The sequence below is a fragment of the Nuphar pumila genome, chromosome 2, assembly GCF_984573655.1.
Source record: "Nuphar pumila chromosome 2, dmNupPumi1.hap1.1, whole genome shotgun sequence".
Classification (NCBI taxonomy): domain Eukaryota; kingdom Viridiplantae; phylum Streptophyta; class Magnoliopsida; order Nymphaeales; family Nymphaeaceae; genus Nuphar; species Nuphar pumila.
The window spans coordinates 84,792,096-84,817,146 of record NC_143250.1 but is presented as its reverse complement, the minus strand read 5'-3'; the positions used below and the strand labels follow the sequence as shown (position 1 = coordinate 84,817,146).

General features: G+C 36.8%; 1 protein-coding gene across 2 annotated transcripts; it reads right to left on the bottom strand.

Moving 5' to 3' along the window:
* Nucleotides 1-2,116: 2,116 nt before the first annotated feature.
* LOC149845905 (putative inactive purple acid phosphatase 29) lies at nucleotides 2,117-9,498 on the bottom strand. Of its 2 annotated transcripts, none has more exons than XM_089997786.1 (4): nucleotides 9,165-9,498; nucleotides 5,591-6,009; nucleotides 4,794-5,250; nucleotides 2,117-2,451 (listed from the first exon to the last, which is right to left on the bottom strand). In XM_089997786.1, exons 1-4 carry the CDS (start codon nucleotides 9,421-9,423, stop codon nucleotides 2,414-2,416), a joined length of 1,173 nt encoding a protein of 390 aa, XP_089853912.1. In that variant the 5' UTR covers nucleotides 9,424-9,498; the 3' UTR covers nucleotides 2,117-2,413. The 2 variants fall into 2 exon arrangements, with proteins under 2 accessions (XP_089853912.1, XP_089853911.1); XM_089997785.1 differs by having other exon boundaries at nucleotides 2,117-2,446; nucleotides 9,165-9,455.
* Between the last annotated feature and the right edge of the window lie 15,553 nt (nucleotides 9,499-25,051).

Below are 25,051 nucleotides of genomic sequence, written 5' to 3'. Positions count from 1 at the left end.
TATTCAAAAATCCCAAATCATTTTCAAAGTTCAATTTTACTTTGAAAATTCAAATTCATTTTCAAAAGCTCCAACCAAAAGGCTCAATCTTAACTTTGAGATTCTTGATTCATTTCAAACTTCAAATCCCAGGACTAAATTGACTTAGGATTCATCTGTATATTCAACATTCAACTTCTAAAAATTCGCTTTTCCCAAACTCAAATCAGACTTAGAAATTCTTGAATTAACTCCAAGTCTATTTTTTCTAAAAATTCAGCACTCATATTGGATCTCAGACTTCAGATCCAATTTCTCTTTAGGATCCAGAATTCAACACTCATGTTGGATCTTAGACTTCGGATCCAATTCCTCTTTAGGATCCAGAGTCCAATTTCACTTTTGGATCTCAGACTCCAAATCCAATCCCTCTTTAGGATCCAAAGTCCAATTTCACTTTTGGATCTCAGACTCCAGATCCAATTCCCAATTAGGATCCAGAATCCAATTCTACTTTGGATCTCAGGCTTTTAGATCCAAAAATCCATCTTAGGATCCAGAATTCAATCACACTTTGGATCTCAGACTTCAGATCCGAATCTATTTTAGGATCCGAAACCCAATCTCCATTCCCAATTCTAGATTTCAAATCCAATTCCATTTTCAGATCTCATCTGAACTCCCTAAATCAATTTCTATTCTTAAATACCATTTGGATCCCTCAGATCTATTCTAAATTTCAAACTTCAAAATCTAAATTTAAATTCATCTCAAGCATTTCATTTCCTTTCCTAAAATTTAAATTCAGATTCAAAATCCATCTTTCTTAAACTTTGAAACTTCATCTCCTTCTATTTTCAAAGCTTCAAGTCATTTCCTCCTCATTTATTTTTTCAAAAAATTCTGATCTACTTCTCTGATCTATCTCAAGTTCTAAGTGAGATTTAAACATTTCTTCACTCCCGTACCAAGTTCATCTCAGAATACTTGGAAATTTCTAAAACCTTCTTTTCAAAAGAGCATAACATTCTCGCATTGCACAAGCATGATTCTTTGTGCATTTAGAGTTAGAATAAATTCTTAGATTATGTTTAGGCAAAGCAAAAGGCATAGACTCGATCCTTGGTTCGATTACCCCTGGTAAAGGCGTCAAGAACGGTCGAACCTCGTACCGACGAGCGAATCCCGTCTCCCCATTTTTTTCGCAAATTTTCAAAACGGAGGCGAGTTAAATTTTTAAATGTTTTCAAATTAAGGTCAAGTGAGACCGCGCAAAACAGTTTCCCTTTTCTCTTTCTTTCTTTCTTTTCTCTTCTCTTTTCTTTCTTTTATTTTCTTCCCTTCAAAAAGGAGGAAAATAGAGGTTAGAAAAGAAAAAAAAAAGGAAGAGAGAGAAGTCACAAAGAGGAAAAATTTTGCGAGGATCACATGCACCCATCTCGAATCGGGATGGGCTCAGCTGCACTTTGCAGCCCAGGCCTGAATAAAGTCGGGCCTGGCCCAACCCAATTAGATAATCAGGCCCTAATCAGGCCAGGCCCATGTGCAAAATGCATAGGGCCTGGCAAGCCGGGCTCAGGCCTCAATGTGGGTTGGGCTTGTGGGGCCCTTATCCAGCCAGCCCTGCCTGGCTTGATCTCCACCCCTGGGTTGATCTGACCCATATATATAACCAGATGCGATTCATTGTGTTCCTACATATACACTTAGCAAGAACAACTGAAACTTTAACAAGTTGCCAACAAAAATTAAGCGGCCCTCTGCCTCATAAAACCCTCACATCTGGTTGGATCCATTTTAATTTGTACACATGAAAATCAATATATTTTACCCAATTGGAGTGGATCCAGGCCACATATTAGAACTCTGTCTGGGACTATGTAGATTGTGATTCAGAATCAAACTCATCCTTCAAAAATGTAAATGCATCAATAACTAACAGATGAGATAGAATAGGCGGTTTCATGTACCCCTTCCTTCATCCAGCCAGTGATTACCTTAATCTCGACATCTGCAATGAAAACAGCCCTTGACAGTACTCAGATACAGGACTTAGACATGGCAGTGATGCCAAGGTCCTGAAGAATTAATCTTAACCAGAGCTCCCATAATCTGAGGATGTAAAATGATCAATATAGTAAAAAATTGTTCCTTCTATTAATAGCGATTGAAGCTGGCAGTGTGTGATGTTAAAGTTGAATCCCAAATAAAAATAGAGATTATGCGGAAATTACCTTGTTTAAAACATTTTATGCCAACAGAGACTTGTAAATCCACAATACAATGAACACTTTACAGATGTCCCACAAGGTAATATCCAAAAAGGGAAAAAGAAACATAAAAGCATAGGCTGAACATTGTGGTTGCATTTGGAGTGCTCTTCTTCCCTGGTTGATCGATCTTTATGGCTCCAAACCTCATACAGTTTTGAACATCATACTTTGGTGGAAGTTATTTTCTTCCTGCGCTGTCCTGCACGAAAAAATGAGCCACATGAGAGAGAGGGAGTCCAATTCCAACTTATTTTATCAGTACAGTTCGACATAAATTCAGAGAGATGGGACCCTGGACTTAGGTTTTGATAAATTAATGGTCCGACTTAAAGCATGTTTTGGAAGGAGGTGCACATGAATGTGTTTTATGGGTAAATTATGGGTGAGTTTTTGAATTTACCACAATCAATTCACAAAAAGTTGAACCACAATAAAATAACAGTAAGTTTTTTCGTTTTAACATATCAAGATTTTATTGATTTTATATTTTCTTACTAATTTAAGAATTTTCTTTTCATTTGATAACTATCAATTTTTTTTTTTTTTCAGTTCTCCAAGGTTCTAATAATACTTAAGATATTTTAAAAACTATCACAAGTTTTTCTTCCTGAGAATGGTATTTTCGATACAACTAGGGATGGCAGTGGACCGGGGGAACAACGGGGCTCCCCCCCCCCCCCCCCCTTGCCCCGTTTGGACAGGGGATGAAGGGCATGAAACGGGGATGGAGGCGGGGGATGAAGGCTAAAATCTATCCCCTTGTGGGGATGGACTTAAGCTTTTCCCCGCCCCGTCCCAATCTCCGCCTAGCCCCACCCCGCCCCGTCCCCAATCCTTTAAGGGATGACTATAGACTAAGGGAAAACACCATCCCCCCCCGTTTGGACTGGGGATGGAGGACATGAAACGGGGATGGAGGCGGGGGTGGAGGTTGAAATCCATCCCCGTGCGGGGATGGAGGCGGGGATGAAGGTTCGGATTTTGAAACGGGGTGGGGGTGGAGACCTTGTCCCCCCGCCCCGGTCCACTGCCATCCCTAGATACAACTTTGTATCATGTGAAAATTTGTACCGGACCATATTATTTCCATGTCTTTCAAACTGAGCTGACAAGAAGCAGGTTTAAGAGTTCAAATTCAGTGAATTTTAAGAATTGTTCCAACATGAAACTCCAGCTAACATTTGCCAGAGTTTCCATTCCTTTGTTGGATGCTTTAATGACTGCGGATAGAAGGAGAAAGCAGATGAAGATGTAAATTTTTTATATATCCATGAAATTTCTCTGACTGATGTTGGTCTTGCATTTGATCAAGCAGAGGGCTATCAGAGGATGATCATTCTAGATAAAACCAAGAACATGAAGGTTTGAGAGGGGCTACAGGTGTGGCGGGCTGGCTAATGGACCATGACATGATTTGAAGAAGAATAGTCAAGACAGGAAAAAAAATCATCCTATCAAGAAATCAGTGCTATAAAGGAATATGTGACATTGGTTTTCTTGTAACTACTGTTGTGTACTGGTCAGTAAATGACAACACACTTTTCAGGAATTTGTGGAATGTAAGGTTTTATCCAGAATCTGTAGGAAGCACTTCAATGTTCTAACTGTTTCAGTATGGACTCCTAGAAACCAAGGATACAACAGAAACTGCAAACCAAAACATAAAACAAAGGCAAACCTGAAAGAATCTGAACTTCGACCTGGGTTGTCCCAGCCTCAAATTTCTGGAAACAAAATAAGAGGACTTGCCTTAGAAAAAGGCAGACATATTTAGTGTTCTAGCTCGGAAGACAGACAAAAACTGTGAAAACCTAAAGCTTACAGCGATTGAGTGGCAAACATCCAACTGGAACCTTGGACTCACTATGGCTACTCATATTCCAATTCTTCCAACTTGAAACAGGAAGGTACTAAAGACATACACTTCATATGGGGATTTTCTCACATTGATGAGCAAGGGACAGTATAATTGCTTTGGTCGAATTTGAACTGCAGATAGTATTATGAAAATGCGGAATCCAATTGTTTGAAATTAACATATTTTTTTTGTGAAATATTCTAGCTCATAAGGCATAAACCCGGAAAGGCTTTCTCAACGTCAGAGACGTTGAGTGCATGCAACAAAATGCTTAACTGCAAACAGAAACCAAATGAAGACTTATGCAATTAAAATCAAATCAATAAAATAAGATTTTCACGGCAATGCTTCATTGTTCAAAAATATATCAGCCTCTAAGTTACAATTAATAACATGATCATGCATTGTTTTTAATGGAGTTTTACTTTGTTGATCAGAGGCTTGAGCATAGTTCAGATGGCCATATCCATTAGGTAGAAGAACCCGCCTGGCCAATCAGGCAGGTAGTGATAAAGGGGTTAAACTTGCCTGAGAGCACACGAGGTAGTTTTATGGGCAGGGTGCTTTCATAAATTATACAACATATTTTGGAAGAAGCTAGTTTCATGATACTGGACACAGCATGGTTCCATATTCTTATGGTTAAGGAGCTTAGAAATTAAGGAACTATTTTCCAAGCATACCAGATGAAGGGTCCTTCTGCCACAACGTTTGTACATCGATCGTAGAGAGATGCTTGTCATCTAAACGTTTCCACGTTTTGATTGATTTGACTCCACCCCAGGTACCCTTGTGTTTGTTTTTCTCTAAGGAAGCAAGGACCACCCTTGCTCTCCTAGACCACCCTGCTTTCCCATAGGCATGGTAACCAAAACCGCCTGCATAGCATAACTCTATTCCTGAGAGTTTACCACAGAAGTCATTCACATGATCATGCCCTGTAAACACTGCCTTCACATCCCCGGTTTCCACCATCACGGTAAAAAAGCCTGAATTTATTGACGGAGAACTGATCCCTTCCTGCTTTACACCAGTCAAGTTGGAGGCATCGAATAGGGAAAATTCCGGCAAGGGGATATGAAAATAAACTAGCCCCGGTGCTGTTTCCAACAGAGAATCTGGTGCACTTGTATAGTTCTTCTGTAGGCATAAACAAAGATTTTTGAATGAGAACAGCAGGATCGCTATTCCAGTGTCTTCTTTCAGAACATAAACAACAAACTTGCTAGATGGAATTACAGCCTCACGATTCACTACTATATTATTCCGAATGTTAAAGAATGCCTGGCTGGTAGTCATTTCTTTAATTAGTCTATCATCCTGGAATGCATGCTTGGTATTGATAATTGAATCGAATAATATGGGGAAGTTGACATTTACCACCACGAGCATAAACAACCATTTTGAATGAAACAACTTAAAAAAAAGTGACTGATTGAATCAAAGAAAGAATGAGAAAGCAGAACCACCAAAAACGTACCTGCAACTGGGAGGATGTCCTCTGGAACCAAACTTGCTGAGAAGGTTTGATCCAACCGTACCCAGGAATCGAAGGAATAGTGGAGTAATCCCCACTGTCCAAGAAGTAGAGATTCAAAACTGACTTGCTTTGGAGTTTCGAACCAGCGACCCCTAGGACTTCCAGATTGTAGTTGCCGAACCCATCAATCTGGTGTTCTTGTTGACCATTGTAAGATGCAGTTGATGGGGAATTGAGAAGAGAGAGCGTGTGCTTCATGGTCACAATGTGTTTCATCACTCCCTCCCTCGTCAACGTCGATTCCTGGTCGTGGTTCCCCAAAACAGCTGCCCATGGTATCCCTGATGCAACTGCTGGTGAAAATGCGGCTTCCAAGGATCTTTTGGCGTCGGTTGCGTCGAAACCGTAGATGTTATCTCCTGTTTGGTGACCAATTTCCAAGTTTCAAGGGAAAAGAAAGGCCTAGAAATGAAAATATTCTCGTTGGTAACTTAAGTTTTCATTCCCATCTTGAGCTACTAAACGTCTTTCTGTCACCCGTGATTCTCAGACAGAGACAGAAAGAAAGAAAGGCCTAAAAAACCACCGTGACCCACATTGAATAATGAGATGTACTTAAAGCATGACGCCCCGAAGATAAGAGTTGCCAAGTTTAGTTGACAATGAATCTCCGTCCGGGTTTTTCCTTGAGTACTGTTTGAGTGTTGGCAGTCATCCCAGAAACGTCAAATAACAACTGAACGGAAAAATATTGTATTAAAAACCATGACCCACACGGGACAATCAAAACAGGTTATATGTTCCCCCAATAGGGCAGTTAGCTACATCTCATGCTCGGGGGTCCCAAAGAGCACCACATAAGCATGTGTGTCTCGTATCCTCATGTTTGTCAGCATTAATTAGCGTTGGAGTTTGATGCGATTGCAAAGACTTAAGTACCCTCTTCTTCATTGGTGCCAAAAAAAATAACGATTCTTGAAAAGGAGTGGTTGTAAAGACTTAAGTGCCCCGAAGATGATTATTTAAGACTCAGTCTCTGCACTGCAGGATTATCTGAGAAAGAAATCTCTCCTGGAGGAGGCCATGAACATCAACCCTCTCACACTCTCTCTCCCTTCTATTTCTGCTTCTATGCACATCCAACAGAAGATCTTACATTGCTCCATCAAGCACCGGCTGACCTGCACATTGACTGTTGTGGAGCCTGATTCAGAGTTTTTACCCTTACAGGAGGAGGGTTTGGGGGTTCATCCCAGCGTGAGTAGCATCATTCAACTAAATGAGTTGTAGATCCTGATTCAGAGTTTTTACCCTTATAGGAGAGGGGTCTGGGGGCTCCTCCCAACGTGGGTAGCATCATTCAACTTGAAGAGTTATGGAGTCTGATTCAAAGTTTTTACCCTTACAGAAAAGGGGGGTCTGAGGGCTCCTCCCAGCGTGGGTAGCATCGTTCAACTTGATGGTGTTTTCATACCAGTTTTCATACCAGTTTTGGGTCGAAAACCATAACCCTGTCACCCTGTGTCATTTTAACGACTCAGATTTTGATCCATTTTGTTTGAATTTTATTTCTCTAATGGGAGATCATTTTTCAATTCTGTAAAACGGGTTCTCTTCGTTTATGTGTCTAGTTCATTCCTGTAAATTTTCAGAATTTTTCATGGTTAATTACTATTTTGTTTTTATTAAATACCAGAACCTTGTATCCAGATTTTATAAATGTTCTGATTTTGGCCCCTATATCATGACTGTTGTAGCACTTCTTCAACAAATCGTTATTTGATTGGCAATATTATTTAGCAAATTGTTGTTATGATTTTTTTGGGTCTTTAATGAGTCCCTACTATGATTTGTAGTATTTTTGGGTCTCCAACGAGCCTCACAATGATTTATAGTGTTGTTCGGTCTTTTAACTATGATTTATAGTGCTTTGGGATCTCCAACGAGCCCCACAGCGATTTGTATATATATATATATATATATATATATATATATATATATATATATATATATATATATATATACTGTATAGTTATATTATGCAATTTACATAATACAAGCTTTAAAACTTTAAAAAAATATATAGCTAGTTAGAACATGAGATTAACAAGAAAATTAATTTTTGAAATTTACAAAAATGTTTTTAGAAACCTTGGGCTGGAATTGGAGATGAATTTAAAAGGGTTGGGAGGTTGAGAAAGTTAACAAAAACCCTAAGAAAGGGGCTCATGCCCCTTTATTCCACTCTCGTCTTTCTTTTCCTTATTCTGTCTCTCATTCTCTCTTTTCTCTCTTATTGTTTTTTCTTTCATTGTGTTTAAGAGGTCTGAAACTTCATTAAAAGAGCGTACACATCTATAAGGTTGCCAACATTTTTTGAGATATTTTTGCATGATTTTCATAAATCTAGCAAGATTTGCCAGTATAACCCACTAATGCCGGAAAGTTGTGATGTCAAGACCATGTCAAATGACATCAACGATGCACCCTCTACGGTTCTAGTACCCATATCCTACTTTTTTTTAAACGAAACCGTCATTGAGAACCGGTACGGCTGAATGGGTGGCCCAACGATTCAGGGCGATACTGACAACATTAAGCCCGCCCCTCTACAAAGTAAACCCTGGGTGAGGTCACCGACACCCAAGCACTTATCCACCCACCCACCAGTTAAAGGCAATAACACACCCAGTGAGAATCGACCCTGAGACAAACGAGTCAACACGTTCTTCCGGAGCTCCCGCTACCATTGGGGTGAGTCCTTACCGACAATAAGATGTTTATTTACACCCACCCGAGTTGCCCGAGTGGTAGGAGGCTTGGGGTGAAGGTGCCGACCCCTTCATCCCATGTTCGACTCCCACCGTTTGACTCAGTAAGAGCTCGGGTGCCGGTGACCCCACTCATGGTTTACTTAGCAGGTGGCGGGCCCGTTAAGCCGTCCTGTTCTCGGTGAGGGTTCTCAACATGGCAAAAAAAATGTTGGGCTCAACTTTAACCTAACATTTACATTAACGCCTTCAAAGTTCAATCTGATTGGACTGATTTTAGGCTCAACTTTAACCATAAAACACAGCACCAGATTGAGCGGAAACCAGAATAGTGGTCCGGAAAGTATTCCGGTTATCTGGAACCGGAATGTTACCGGAAAATGTTAGAGAGAGTGAACTTTCTCTACTACCAATTGGCAGAAGAGGCTCCAAAAACTCGAAAGGTCCATCAGGTTCAGACCACCCTCGCCGTTTGGGGGTGGCTCGTTTGAACCACAAAGGCGTCATTTAAAAAAAGAATAGGGAACTCGCGGTAATTTCACATAGACGACGTAAACCTTTTCTGTTCGTGATCGAATCGGACAATACGCGGTAGAGAAGGAGCACCCAACGGAAACCTTCAATCACCCTCAGAGCCAACAAAAATTCCACCAAGACACAGAGGGTCCCCTAAATTTTCAGAAAAACACCTCCCTCCCTCAGCAACTCCCGATCAGAACCCAAAGGAAAGTATGAAACCTAGAGAGGAAGACGGACGGTGGTTAAGAGAGACCGAGAGAGGTAGGTTGGAAGTTGGGACTTACCTGTGAAGACGATGAGGTCGGGCTTCTCGGCTCGGATCATCCTCTCGATGAAGGCGGTGGTGTTGAGGTCGGAGCAGCCGCCCACCTGATCCGGCAGCACGTCCAGGCAACCCGTCGTCTTCCCGTCGGCGTAGTGCATATCGGCCACCTGCAGGATCTTGAATTCCCCTTTCTCCGAGAACCGGAGGCCCGAGGCAACCCAGACCCACCAGACCAACACCACACCCACTCTCCTGAAAACCCACCCACTTCGCTCCATCGCCTCCGAGCTCTGAGTCTGAGAGCTCTTCCTCTTTGTCTATCTCTGGGAGTCTTTTTCGTATTTATGCGCCTCGGGCATATATATATATATAGAGGCAAGCGTGTGAAGGGCAGGAGAATGAGAATGGCATTTCGCTTTTTAAAATGACTGAATCACCCTTTAGGAAACGGCCGCACAGGAAGGGTCCCGCTGATGTTTTTGTTGAGTGAAAGGGTGTTATGGGTATGTGGAAGTTGTCTCCGACGAAAACCATCAATTTTATCTTCATATTGAAAAAAAAATGTGATTAGGGCTGGTCAAAGAACTGAGCAGCTCGTACTCGATTCGGTTCGGCTCGTCTTGATCTCCTTTGTCATTAATTCGTGTAGCTAGCGAGTTGCTTAGCTTAAACCAGTCCAAACCTGAACACAGAGTGCTCGGATGAGCTCAGCTCATATAAATAAAATATATATATTATGGGTAAAATATTGGCTACCTGCACCTATTATTTTCATTTCAATATATAGTTTCTTAACTTCATTAGTTGTAAATATTTTTCTTATAAATATTTGCAATTAATAAAGGTAAGGAACTAATGAGTTAGAAATCAAAAGTGCAAGTTAGAATGGACTCTATCTAATTTCATAGATGTGTTCATCATGATTGGTTTGCTAAGTATCAAGTTTTGAATGATACTTTTCAATGTAAAAATGTGATCTTCTGAGTTATGAAATTTTGGCACATTATGGGCTGTTGATTTTTTTATTCCTTTAAAAACCTAATTACTTGTCATAGTCATATGATTCAAAACAAGTTTTCTAACAAATAAACCATGTAGATCACATCCATAATACTTTGATCTAAAAATAAATAAAAACTTTTAAAGAAAATAGTAATTTTTACTCATTAGTTTCTTACCTTCATTAGTAGCCAATATTTACCCTACATGTATAAAGAGAGAACCAAGGTAGTAGCTGCTAACCACTTTTTTAGCAAGCCATCATGTTAATTATGCTTTTGAAGGGTTTTTTTTATGTTTTCCTTAAATCTGACTTCACAAATGCGCTCTACATGGTTGATTTTATAAGAAGTGACTGGATCATCCAATTTCGATACACATATAGATTTTTATAAGGTTTAAAAACTTATGTTTTTTACTGAAAAAACATGATCGAGTGTTGGTTCCTAGTAGATCAATTGTGTCGAACATATCTGCACGGGCAGATCTAAGTAATACATATTAAAAACTCTTTGAAAGCCCAATTAACATAGCGGTTAGCTAAAAAAATGATTAGCACACACACACACACACACACATATATATATATAGTAGAGCCCTCATATATAGTAGAGTTCAGTATTTTTTTTCGTAGTTTTGACCACACATAAATGTGTTGGGCATGGTCGATTTACAAAGAATCCACACTTGGATCATGTGTTTTCAATGAAAAAAATGATATTTGGAGCCTCAAAATTTACTAAGATTTTGAACCATTGATTTTTTGAACCTTAGAAAGACCTACCCACGTGTCATAATCAAACACTTCGAGAGCTTATCCCTATAAAATCAGGTACATAAATCACATGTCAAAATTTAAAAATAAAAGAAAAAAACCTAAAAAACCCATCATATCACAACCACTTAATGTTCAAGCACCTGCGCTCTACTATATATAAACCTTAGTTGTCAAGGATGGGTACGAGTATGAGATACTGGTATGGGTATGCAAAGTTGAGTACATTTTTATTGAAACATGTATCTATAAATTTTGGTGCAAGTTTCTAAGAATAATATCACTTATATGTGACAAAAGAAATACTAAGAAAAGCAAAAGCATTAAAAAACAAAATATCACCTAATTTCACTAAGTATAGCCATAACAATGGATCAATGTGTAAAAGCAAAATATTGAAAGCAATATGTTTTAAGATAATAAATAAAAAAACATAGAACAATCTAAAGTTAATAATGTAAAGGCTACCTTTTGCAAGAATTTATGAAAAGTATATGCAAGTATGAGAATGATCTCTTGCATGTCTTCTCAAATGTCAATCATGGAATTGATACAAAAAGTACAAGAATCGTATTTAGATTAAAAAAATAATAATCTCACTTGGCAGCCTCAATGGAAATGAGAAAAGCTCGATGGTTTCAATGGAAGTAAGCTAGAACCGCACACAAAAGAAAGGTGTAAGAGAGGGTTGCGGAGGTCCTATTATCCTATGTCTTACTTTGTTTGACAGGGACACACTTATTATCGCTATCATAGATGAAACCCAGTTTGATACTTTTCACTTATATAAGAAATTGGTTTCTATATTCTCATGGATGAGTTTTATATTCATGTAAAAACAAGTTTTTTGGTGTTTTTGAAATTGGTTTCAATATTTTTTAAACTAGTTTTGTACCAATACCTGAAACATGATCAGTTGGAAAATATACGGTTTCCATGCAACTATGATATAAACTATTAAGTGTAATATATAAAATACATAGAAAAGGTGATAGTTGTCTATTGTTTTTCTACTAGGCTTTTAAATGGGTTTTTTCATGTTTTCCTTAAATTTGACCATACAAACCTGATCTACATGCTTAATTTTATAGAAATCTACTGTTGGTTTGTTCAATTCTTGAAAGAAGCTAATCTGATCTCATTTCCTTGATAATCGTCTGATCCAGTTTTATTTCCTTGATAATCTCCTTGATGATCATCTGATAACATGCCCTTGAACATAGTAACCGAATACAACAGTTGGAGCATGGATCAATCTCGGTAAGGATACATGTTTTCCCGTCTTTTAATTCTAATACACAGATAGGTTTTATAATATTTAAAATCAACCGTTTAATATTTACATAAATATTCAAAACTTAAAAAATCATGCTTTTTATCGAAAAAAATATGATCCAAGTGTCATTTCTTCGCAAATGGACCATGTCCAACACATACACACATACACATCTGGAGGGTTAGATTTGCGAAAACAGCTTGAAAACACCATTATAGGCAGGTAGTATATTAAAAATTGGTAGGCAGCTACCAAGTTTCCAAAATACAAATATTTTAAGTATAACAAGCCAGCTCAAAATTTGGTACGCGTGGTTAGTATAGTGGGACTTTGCAGGTTCAAACCTCATTGGCAGCTTGCCTTTAAAGAAAAAAGAAAGCTATGTATCTGACTATTATATTTATACTATATGAACGTTGATGGGATTAATAAATGCGAGAAACACACGGAGACAATGCGGTGTTACGTGGGCTGAGAGAGAGAGAGAGAGAGAGAGAGAGAAAATGAACTTTAAATGCCTTAAATGAGAGAAAGAGTTAGAATAATCAACTTTAAATGCATTAAATGAGAAAAATAGAGATGGTGAAAAGGAGAGCGACTCAACAAATGCATTCACGTCAGTTAAATGATTACTAAACATTTAAAATGTTTTATTTGTCTGTTGGCCCATGTGGTAAGTTTCGTTAACCATAATATATATAATAATAGAGTGCTCCCAGAGCACTACTTCCATCTAATAGAATTTCAGCTTGAAATTTTAATGATCAGACCTTATAGATATGATCTATAATCATTATTTAGTGGAAAACAAGTTCTAGATCAAGTCATTATGGCATACATATAGGTTTTTAAGATATTCGATTAAAAATCGATTGCTCATAATGTACCAAAATTTATGACTTAAAAAATCACAATTTTATGTTGAAAAACATTATCCAAAACGCAATTCCTATCAGATAAATTAAGTACATTTATAAGGTCCGATTGAGAGGATGCAACCTACAAACATGATTTTTAAAAGGTGAAAGTAGGTGTTTTGGGGAACCTTAGCACTATATAAATATGTTAAGGTTAATCTACCGTTAAACCAGTTAAGTTTAATATTAGATGGATACAAACTTATAAACAGGTGACTTATTTGGTACCATGACTCTCAGGCACTTGGGTCCTTCCTTCCCCTGTCCTTTCTTTTAGAAAAGATAATCGATGGGTCGAATAAAATGATAACTAGTGTTTAATGTGTACCTTTAAAGAGAGATTTGTCCCACTAGGATCAGTGGCGGAGCCAGGGGTGGGCATGGGTGGGCGGTCGCCCACCCCAGAATTAGAAACCGAGTCGAAATATGATATGACTCGGGTCTTCTTCTTCATTCCCCACGATTTGGAGGTTGCATTCTTTCCTTGTGAATGCTTGTCGAAGAAGATCAGAGCAGGGTCGTGCATGAGTGAAGATCACGCCTCCCTGCAATACAGAGTTGCTCTGCCTCGATGCTGTGGCGAGGACCGTCCCCTCCGAGAGAGAGCTGAGGAGGCACCTCAGTTGGAAGACCTTCGGCTTGCTGCTGGATCACCACAGAGAAGGAGGTTGCTCAACTACCGAAACAGGCTTTCGATCTCGATGCATGATCTTCACCACCATGGAAGCTTCGTGCCACTGCACCACCGACAGAGGTCAATGATCACCACCCGAAGTCTGCCCACCCAACAAAAAACTTCTGGCTCCGCCACTGACTAGGATTAATGTACGGGTTGCAAGGCAACTAAGCCTTGCTTTTTTCTCAAAATAACAATCCACGCCCTACAATAAGTGAGATTATAATACTTGACACAGTTACCATGAAAAACCTCTTTTGTCTCAAAAAGGTAATAATAAAGAACAAAGAGAAACCAAGTCTTTGAGAGAAAAAGAAGAGAGAGTGAGTGAGCAAGGTTAAAAGTGCTAGTGAGAAATGGTGTTATGCATGAGTATATAATATCACAATACCACCACCCAATAAACAGCTAATTGGGGCATAATGGGTGGTGGGCACCCAATTTTTTAGCAAACCATCATGTTAATTAGGCTTGGGAAGGTTTTTTTCATGTTTTTCTTAAATCTAAATGCACAAATGCTCTTTACATGCTTGATTTTATAGGAATTTATTCTTGGATCATCAATCTCAATATGCAGTTAAGTTTTTATGAGGTTTAAAAGTCAATGGTCTAAGATTTTTTTTTAATATTCAAGGCTTAAAAAATCACGTTTTCATCAAAAAAATATGATCCAAGTGCCATTTCCTAGTAGATCAACTGTGTCGAACATATATGTATGGTTAGATTTAAGTAATACATGTTAGCAACTCTCATTTTATATATATATATATATATACCTTAGTTGCCAAAGACAGGTACATGTACGAGATAATGGTTAGCTAGGGTATGCAAGGCTATCAAAAGTTTCTGATATCTTTTTTTTAAAACATGTATCTAAAAATTTTGGTACGAGTTTCTAATTGACATTGATACAAGATTCTGGTACATGGTTTCCATGATACTGGTAAGAGGTTCTGAAAATTATAACTCATTATTTATGTTATAAGAATAATATCATCATATATATTAGGACAAAAGAAATACTAAGAAAAGCAAAAGCACTAAAAACCAAAATATCATGTAATTTCACTATGCATAAGTATAACAATAATGGGCCAATGTCTCAAGCAACATGTAAAAGCAAAATATTGAAAGCAATATTTTAAGATAATAAATAAATGAAAAAACATAGAACAATCTCAAGCTAATGATGTAAGGGTTGCCTCTTGCAAAAATCTATGAAACGTGTATAGAAATTTGAGAATGATCTCTTGTATATATTCTCAAATCTCAATCATGAAATTGATATAAAAAGTACAAGAATCACATTTACATTAAAGAAAAAAAATAACCATACTTAACCGCCTCAATGTTAGTGAGAGAAGCCGGTTAATAGTTTCAATGAAAGTAATTTAGATCTACACATATAAGAAAGATGTAAGAGGAGGCCTTGGAGGTCCTATTATCCCATGTCTTACCTTGTTTGAGAGATGCAATTATTGTCGCTAGCATAGATGAAACCAAGTTTGGTATTGGTCTTATTTAAGAAATTGATTTCCTATATTCTTAGGGACTGGTTTCATATGCCTTTATAGATGAAACCAAGTTTGGTACTGGTTTAATTTATATAAGAAATTGGTTTCCTATGCATGTAGAAACAAGTTTATTGATGTTTTTTAAACTGGTTTCAATGTTTTTGAAACCATTTTTGTACCACTACTAGGTATTGGTATGCTTCAAACATGATACATAGGGCAAAATATGGTTTTTATGCAACTATGATATAAGCTATTAAGTAAAATATATAAAATACATCTAGTAGGTTGTTTCAACTTACTGCCAACCTACTAGGCTTTTAAATATTTTTTTTCATGTTTTTCTTAAATTTGACCATACAGATGTGTTCTACATGCTCAATTTTTATAGGAATCAACTTTTTGAATTGTTTGATTCTGATATACAGACAAGTTTTTATAATATTTAAAATCAAAATTTTAAAATTTGCATAAATATTTAAGGCTTAAAATTTATGTTTTTTTTATAAAAAAAATATGATGCAAGTGTCGTTTCTTAGCAAATTGACTATGCCCAACATATCTGTAGGGTCAGATTTGTGAAAAGCAGCTTCAAAACACCATTCACTCGATGTAGGCAGGTGGTAGATTAGAAAAGTGGTTGGCAGCTACCATATTTCCAAAATATATATTTTTTAAGTATAACGAGTCAACTCATGTTCGGCTCATCTCATTCATGGACGAGCTTAATGATAATTTTAAATCCCAATAATTTGTATCTTTTAGTGGGGCAACAATTTTGGGTGCCACTATACTCTATTGTGTCATTGCCACTAAAAAAATCCACTATAATTTTGTCCCTAAATGCCATTTTTTTTAGTGTCAGCTAAACGTGAACACGAGCAGGAGTCACAACCTCACAAAATATTGTTAAACAAGAAAGCTTGAACATTTTCTGTTCGATTTGTTCGACTCATTTACCAACTCTATTTGTAATACCTTTCAAATCATGAATTCATGATGCATTTTTTTAAATCTAAAGTCTAAAGACTCTAAACTAATGCTTTCAGATTTAGATCTCTCTCCCCCTCTCTCTCTCATGCGTACATGCTCACATATTTAACCTAGGGGTGTCAACGCGCCTAGTCTAACGGAACCTGACCTGGACCAAACCCTATAGGGTCTGGGTCCCTATTAAGAACCAGGTATGGACCACCTGAAGGTCCAATTAGTATATGAACCCGGGTATACTTTGTGAAATTTTATATCAGACCCAGGACCCATCCCAAGTTTGGATTAAGACCCTCAAATTTTCAATGTTAAAATGATAAAAAATATTATTTTACCAGGTATGGTCCAGGTCTGGTTCATGTAGTTCTTATCGGGTCCAGGTATGGTTTCTCTTATAGTAGACTTGATTATGGTGACAAATAAGAAAAACTGATTAAGATCCGGGTCTGGACCCAAAGGCCAATTAATACATAAACCCGGGTATAGTTTGTAAAATTTTATATCAGACCCGGGCCCGACACGAGTTCCGATTAAGACCCTAAAATTTTCAATGTAAAAATGATAAAAAATATTATTTTATCGGGTATGGACCGGGTCTGGTTCATGTAGTTCTTATGGGGTCCAGGTATGGTTTCTCTTATAGTAGATCCGATTAGACCTGGGTCTAGACCCAATACCATACCCCAAAATTTGGTCCAAGTCGTATTTCACCTGGGTCTGAACCAAACCCGACCCGTTGACACCCCTAATTTAACATTGAGAGGCTGAGCCTTGGGTGGGCAAGTAGGTCAAAGACATTTCGTAGCATGATAGACCCTCGTTGCCTAGTAGACTCACCCAGCCCAATTAAGCCCTCGCAACGGAGTGAGACTAATTCAACCTTTTTGTCAGGCTTGTCTGTATTTTTTGAATTCTCAACAAATATTTTCTTTCAATTACTACTACCAAACAAATGATATATTTCTTCAATAAAAGGCTAAGTATCGACCTATGTTATCAATATCGGTGCGTATCGTCCTTAATAGGGCGGTACGCTGCATGGCCGATACGGTTAATTTTTAATAAATATAAAAAATATTTTTAAATATTATTTTTAAATTATTTTAATAGTTTTAACATGTGTCACGTAATGATTGACACTTAATAAATTTTTATTATTTTTAGGCCGATACAGATTGATTCAGCTGAGTCTCAATATCGGCCGATACAGCTGAATCATTGGTATCGACCATAGGAGCTGTCAGTGCATGTCTTCTTGTGGTAGGACTTTGCAGGTTGAAACTCTATTGGTATGTTAATAACAGGTGGTAGGGGTGTCAACAGGTCGGGTTGGGTTTGGTTCAGACCCAGACTTGGACCAAGTTTTCGAGTATGGTATTGGATCTGGACTTGAGTCTAATCAGATTCACTATAAGAAAAACCATACTGGAGCGTGATAAGAGCTACATGAATCAAACCCAGACCATACCCGATAAAATCATATTTTTTATCATTTTTATATTGAAAAGTTGTGGGTCTTAATCGAAACTTGGGTCGGGTCCAAGTCTGGTATAAAATTTCACAAACTATATCAAATTATATCTGAGTCCATGTATTAATCGGACCTTCAGGTTCGGACCTGATTCTTAATTGGGTTTTATTACTTATCATTATACCTGAACCCTGGGGTTTGGTTCGGGCCCTAACTGGTGAGGTCTGCCTCACCCCAGCTTGCCTTTAAAGAAAAAAAAAAACCGATTATTATATTTATACTACTCATGAAAGATAGGAAAATTAATTAAAATGTGTTACGTGGGATTAAAGAGGGAGAGATCTGGAATTTAAGAAAGTAAGAGTGGGAAGCAAAAGCATTCACGTCAGTTTAATGATTACTAAACATTTTTTATTTGTCTGTTGGCCCCATGTGCCAAGGTTGGATAAACATAGTATAGATAGAGTAATGATAAAGTGCTCCCGGAGCACCTGCTTACTTCCATCTAACAGAAGCTTCAAATTAAAAAAAAAATCGAGTATATTTATTGATGAGACAATATAGATATGATCTTTAATCATTATTTAGTGGAAAACAAGTTTTAAATCACGTGATTATAGCATACATTTAGGTTTCTTAAGATTTTCAAAAATCAATTGCTCATAATGTACCAAAATTTTATGACTTAAAAAATATCATTTTTATGTTGAAAAAATATTATCCAAAACATAGTTCAACCTTATATGTCAAAATTTGCTACAGTATGTGCAAACGACCTAGCAAATGGGACAAAAACCCCTTATTTGTTTTTTTCTCATATATATCATAGTTAGCGAACTACAAGTTTTGTTTAGTAGAAACTGATTTTTGGATTGCTGAAATCTGACCGTACACATTTTTTTTGTCGATCCAATAATCAATGGTTACGAATGTATCAAATTTTTATTTATAAAAACATGTTTTTTTTTTGTCGAAAAAACCAGAATCCAAGAGTCTTCCTACTAAATCCAACATGTTAGTTAAATTGTGCCAAAAGTATTTGCACATTGTGAGATTCAAACTAGATTGTAGGTACAATCTATTATACCACATTATATATATATATATATATATATATATATATATATATATATATATATATATATATATATATATATATATATATATATATATTGTCCCATAATCACAAATATCGGTTTTGGTAAGGTATAATATCAGGATATTATAAGTTTTCTAATAAAATCTCGTGAAAATCTTAAGATTTCAAAATTAAGTTTTTTTTTTCTTTCCTTTCCTCTTTCTTCCCTTGATGCAAAGGCAGCCAACAACAGCTCCCTTCATTTCTCTTATTTTTCCTCCTCTTTTCTTTTTTTTCTTCCTTCCTTTTTTTTTTACTTCCTTTTTTCTTTTTTCCTTCTTTCTTTTTCTTTCCTTTTTTTTTCCTACCTTCCCTTTCACTTTCTCTTATTTTTTTCCTTCCTTCCCTTTCACTTTCTCTTAATTTTTTTCCTTCTTTTCCTCTCACTTTCTCTTATTTTTTTCCTTTCCTTCCAGCTTTATCTTCTTTTTTTATCCTTCCTTTCGTTCATCTATATTCTTTACTTCTTTTTTTTTTCCGTCTTTCTTCCTTCCTTCCCTTCCCTTCCACTTTCTCTTCTTTCTTTCTTTTTTTTCTCTGGATATTCAGCCTTCTTTCTTTCTTTCTTTTTTTTTGAAAAAGTCAAGTTTCTTAACTTTTTTAAGAGGTGAACATGTAAAACTACCAAAAGTAAAAAAAAATGTATACATACTATATACCCAAACTAACATATTAAAAAATTAGTAAAGACATGTGTATCCCTTTTTTTTAAATCGAAAATACCCTTACACTAATCGATTTAAAAAACAATCACGATAATATCATGATATATATACATTTTCAATATTTTGAAAATATCATGATATTTTATCTTTAATATCATTTTTTCAATTTACAACATTAATATCATGATATTTTCAAAATGTCAGCCATATATGTGACTGTGTCGTCCTCTCTCAAACCATATACATGGATAGTGGATTCCGAAGCTACGAACCACGACTGAATCCCTCTCAAGTCTATCCAAATTGGACAAATCTGAGGCCAACAGGCCGGTCACCATTGCTAACGGGTCACAAGTTTCCCTCAAGAACGTAAAACTCACCTTATTAAAGACATTGCCAACAAAGTGCTTCAGATCCCCACTCTTACGCCAATCTTCTTTCTATTAGCCAGATCACAGGAAGATGATTGGTAAAGGACAACAGATTTCGGGACTCTACATCCTTGATCGAGAAAGCACCACTCTAAGTCTCAAGGTAAATAAGGATGGCAGACCTTGGCATGTTAAATTGGGCCATCCATCTGATTCTTCCATGAAAACTCATTTGCCTGAATTCAATTTGATTCTCATTCATGTGCTATATGCCGATATGCCAAACTTACTCGGGTCATGTTTCCCCACTCGAAAAGAATGTCCGAAAAGCCATTTGAACTTGTCCACTCCGATGTGTGGGGAGCTGCCCCAGTTGAGTCTTACTCGGAATGTAGATACTACGTATCATTCATGGATGATTTTTCAAAGGCAACATGGATCTACTTGTTGAAGTCCAAAATATCATATTTTTTTCAATTTGAAGGAGTTTTACAAAATGGTTGTGACGCAATTTGATTCAAAAATCAAAGTTCTTAAAACAGATAATGGATGGGAATATTTAAACATTTTATAGAGTTTGAAAAAAAAAATTGTCACCTCTTAGAAGTCACCAGAGCTCTGATGTTCCAAACCAACATCCCAAAACACTTTTGGATCGGTGTGGTTGCCACTTGCCACCACATGCTACCGAATTAACCGTCTCCTTGGTAAAAAATTAAATGGCAACTCTTCCTTGGAGATCCTCAAAGGGGGGAAGGTGTCAATCGATCACTTCTACAACTTTGGATGTACAGTTTATATTTGGAACCCTCCTAAAAATCATGACAAATTGAACCACCGGGCAACCAAATGCATATTTCTGGGTTGCTCATCATACAAAAAAAAAGGAGGGTATAAATGTTATATTGGGGAAAATTGAAAAGTCTGTTTTTTCCAGAGATGTCAACTTTGACAAAAAATTCTTGGTACTTTGTCAAAGAAATTCAGAATGATGGTCACATATAAGGGGAGGACAACAACAACCTTCCTGTTCTACCCAACCTAAACATTTATGATGATCTCCTTGTCACAGGTGCTCCTGACACTCCTCAACCTCAAAATGAGCACATGTTCCAAAATGCCCAACGAAGAAACAATTAACAATGAGCTTGAGCCCACCATTACCGGCCCTCTCAAAAGATTTGAAAGGGTACCAAGGTCATCTAAAGGACTTAGGGACTTCATCACATACAATGTCACTGCTCATCTCATTGAAGAGCACCTGCCATATGATCACCGGCCAAAAAGCTTTGTAGCCTACCTTAGCAGAATATTTGACTCCCAAGAGACCTCTAACTTTTAGGAAGTTATTAAGTCACTTGTATGGAAAGAAGCTATGTAAGAGGAACTTCATGTAACGACCCCAACTCATACCCCTTAAAAAGTGCAAATTTTTTATTTTAAAACAAGTGTAGAAACAATCACACAGATTCGGAGCCTTTACAGTTAAATACAACCACCACCACAAGGGATCTTATACTCATCTTTCGTACCAAACTAAATCAAACCAAATTTTATTTATTAAAATGCATATAGTTTGAGACAAAAATAAATAAGGCAAAAGAAAGAGCCATGCCATCCAAAGAATCTGTCATGCAGTCGTGTAGTCCTTTCGTAGCTCTTCTCAAAAGCAAGTTCTCTCCATTGGGTATCTAAGGCTGCGAAAAATACAAAAAGTAGGGTATCAGAATTCAAAGAATCTTGCGTATGAATCTCTCTAATAAAACAAATAAGCATAAAGAATACAGATAAGATTTATGCAATAATTTAGAGTGATGCATTTATGACAAATTCATAATTCAATTAAGCATTTATACAATAGGAAACAATTGTTAAGCATGAGGGATAATTTAATAATCAACAGGGACCACAAGTTAAGCAATATAGATATTTAGCATGCAGTAGGGAAGAAACATCATGCATTCATCAATATATTACAATTAAGGGAACACGTAAATATGCATGATCTAATGCATAGCAGGAATATGCATGATTTCAACACACGCGTTTGAACACATTATTATCTTTAGTCAAGTTTTCTTTTCCATATGCATGTCTCTATTAAATTCACACAATTTAAGTTTCTCTTTTTAATTATCATTGTCCGCTGATACACCAAACGAGTAAAATCCCCGAGGTCAAGTTAGGTTCTCAGGATAACTTAACACACAATTTATAATTTATTACTCGGTTTCAAACTTAGCCCTCGATTGAAATAGTCTTTGGAACATTACACCACTGATCTAATGTTGGGGACACCAGGGACCACACATCAAAAAGTGTCATTTTTCTTGATATACAAAAACAACAGTTGTGTTTACACACCACCCCCAGACAAAGTGACGAAAACTCTCTAAAACCAATGACTGGAGAAGAACCTCAATATCGGGTTCAGAAGCAACAACAATGCACACAGAGTTTTTGTATCCTTTCAGTTTTCTCAAAATCGCAACTCCAAGAGTTCCTTACTCTCAATGAGGCATCTCAGAAAGTACATTACACTGTTCTTTTCTTTATGTTATTATTAACAGTTATTGCATCAATTTGCAATTTAGCATGCCCAAGTAATATCATAATTTTGCATTTCCAAATGTGAGGCTCATCACGGGACTCCAGCCTGTGGAAACAATCAAACAGTGCAATATAGAAATAACATAAATATGATCTTTGTGATTCATGCAAAACAAGTAAAGTAGGAGCATCAAAGCTCAAGGCTCACCAAGCCCGCGATGATTCATCTTGATCATCGATGCATCATATGCGAAGATCATAACAACATGCTATAAATGCAACAATGTCAACATGCTTTTAAGATACACACCCATATATGTTGAATAACATTGTGCATGAGTTAAAACATTCGTATGCATATGTTCACCACATTCATGTGCATGTGCTTTCATGTGACCACTTTATAAACATGTTTCCACCCATGAATCAACTCAATTTGAACAGGTGAACATTCATACATTCGTGCATATGTGAAATACATGTTAGTTCATGTATATATATGCATTGAAAACAAATTTTACCTTGCATAATACTTAAGCATGTCACATCGATTCAATGCATGTGAAAGTTTTCATTCACAACATGTATTCAAACCCACATACATATAACCAAAATCTGGAAATTTATCATGCATTTTAAATGTCTAATTCCATATTAAATTACAGCGTATAAAATATATATATATATATATATATATATATATATATATTAAGTTGGCTTATCAAGCCTAGACAAGACTACCGACTAGGGTTCAGCCCCAACCCAGCTGAACTCAAATAGGCAACCCGCCTGTCCAAAAAAATCTCTTTTATTCATAAAAACTTTGTTTTCGAAATCATATTTCATACACCATTTTTTTTTTGTATAAAAAAAAAACAGACCAGCACCCAGTCAACCCAGTCGGCTGGGTCTGACAGGGTGCCACATGGCCCAGATTGGGCCTAGACATTGTTTGTCATAGGCTGCCAAGGCTTGGCAGTCAGCCGAGACTCGGCTGGCTGCCAGCTAGCTCAAACCACTATGTTTTAGCAGAAATTTTTTATTTCAAAAGCCTTATTTTTTTTAAAGAAGCCTGCTGCCTAATAGGTATGGCAGAACCGACCAGTTGGGCTCGGTTCTACTAGCTTGGTAGGGCCCAGCAGAAGCCGTGATAGCGAGTCACAATCCCTACTAGACTGCTGACTCGCTGCCCAGCCGAGCCCACTCGGCTGGGACCTTGCAGGCTCGAGTCAGGCCTGTAATAAACAAGCCTGATGAGGCTACAACACAATTGCCTAGGTCTGGTCAGTCGAGCAGGGCTCGACTGGTTTTCCAGTCAGACTATGAAGCCCTGAAGCGAACAATAAATCACTTTAAAAAAAATCTGGATGTTCCAACATATGAAATTTCAGAAGTGCGCCAATGCAGAAATCTGCAGAAATTACAATGCATAGTACCTATTGCAAGAACCCACTATGTGCAGTAAGGTGCATAGTGTGGAAATTCAATATGTGCAATAAAGTGCATGCTGCAGGGGAAAATATAAGTGGAGGAGCACAAACACAGTTAGAAGATAAAACCATGCATGGAGTCACGACGAACTTAGACAGATTATGACTTAAGCATACAACAATATATATCTAATATGCATTCCTATATAGGTATACATACACATGAGCATGATGTATAACCATATGCATTCAACCTTAGCATGCTTTCATGAAAGAAAATACATATTCAACCATGTATTCATCCTTAGCATGCTTACATTAAACGTTACATATCATGTACCATTCATGGAGATCAAAACTAGTATGAAAGAACACATATCAAGCTACTTCTAACATGAATATAATTTTATTTTAACATAGAAAAAATATGCACAGCAATTTTTATTTTTGAAACAATGAAAAGAATAAAAAATACATCCATGGAGGAAGATCAATGGATCATCTTCCATGTATTTTAGAGAAAACATCCATATAAACACTTTTTCCATGGATTTTCATCAAAATATTGCATGAAAATCCAATCTATATCAATTTCTCACTTGTTTCAAGAGAGAAAACTCATACCATGAATAAAAAATTAAAGAAAAATGATGGTGAAAGTTGAAAAATGTGGGTAGATGGTTGGAGATGGCCCAAACTCCTCTTATTTCTCATCCTTCCTTTCTTTTCCTCTCATTCTCTCTCTTCTTTCTTTTCTTCTCCTTTTTTTTGATCTATTTATAGGGATCTAGATGGGCTTGAGAAGAGAGTGCAACCCCAGTTGTAACTCTCTTCTCTCCTAGAGTTCTCAAAATTTTGGAACTCTAAAGTTTGACTTTTTCAAAGTTTTATTTTATTTGAAACTTTATGCTTCTCTAACCTTCTTAGATGTTTTTAGGTGTATTTAAGGGTTCTATTAGGAGTCCTAAACAACCCTCAAAATAGTTTTTTGGAATTACATTAAATTAATTAATTAATTAATTAATTAATTAATAATAAATAATAAATAAAATTTTAAAAGCTTTAAAAAATTACTAAATTAACTTGGGAGGCTTCTTAACATTAATAAACCTCAATTTAAAGGTTTTTGATTAA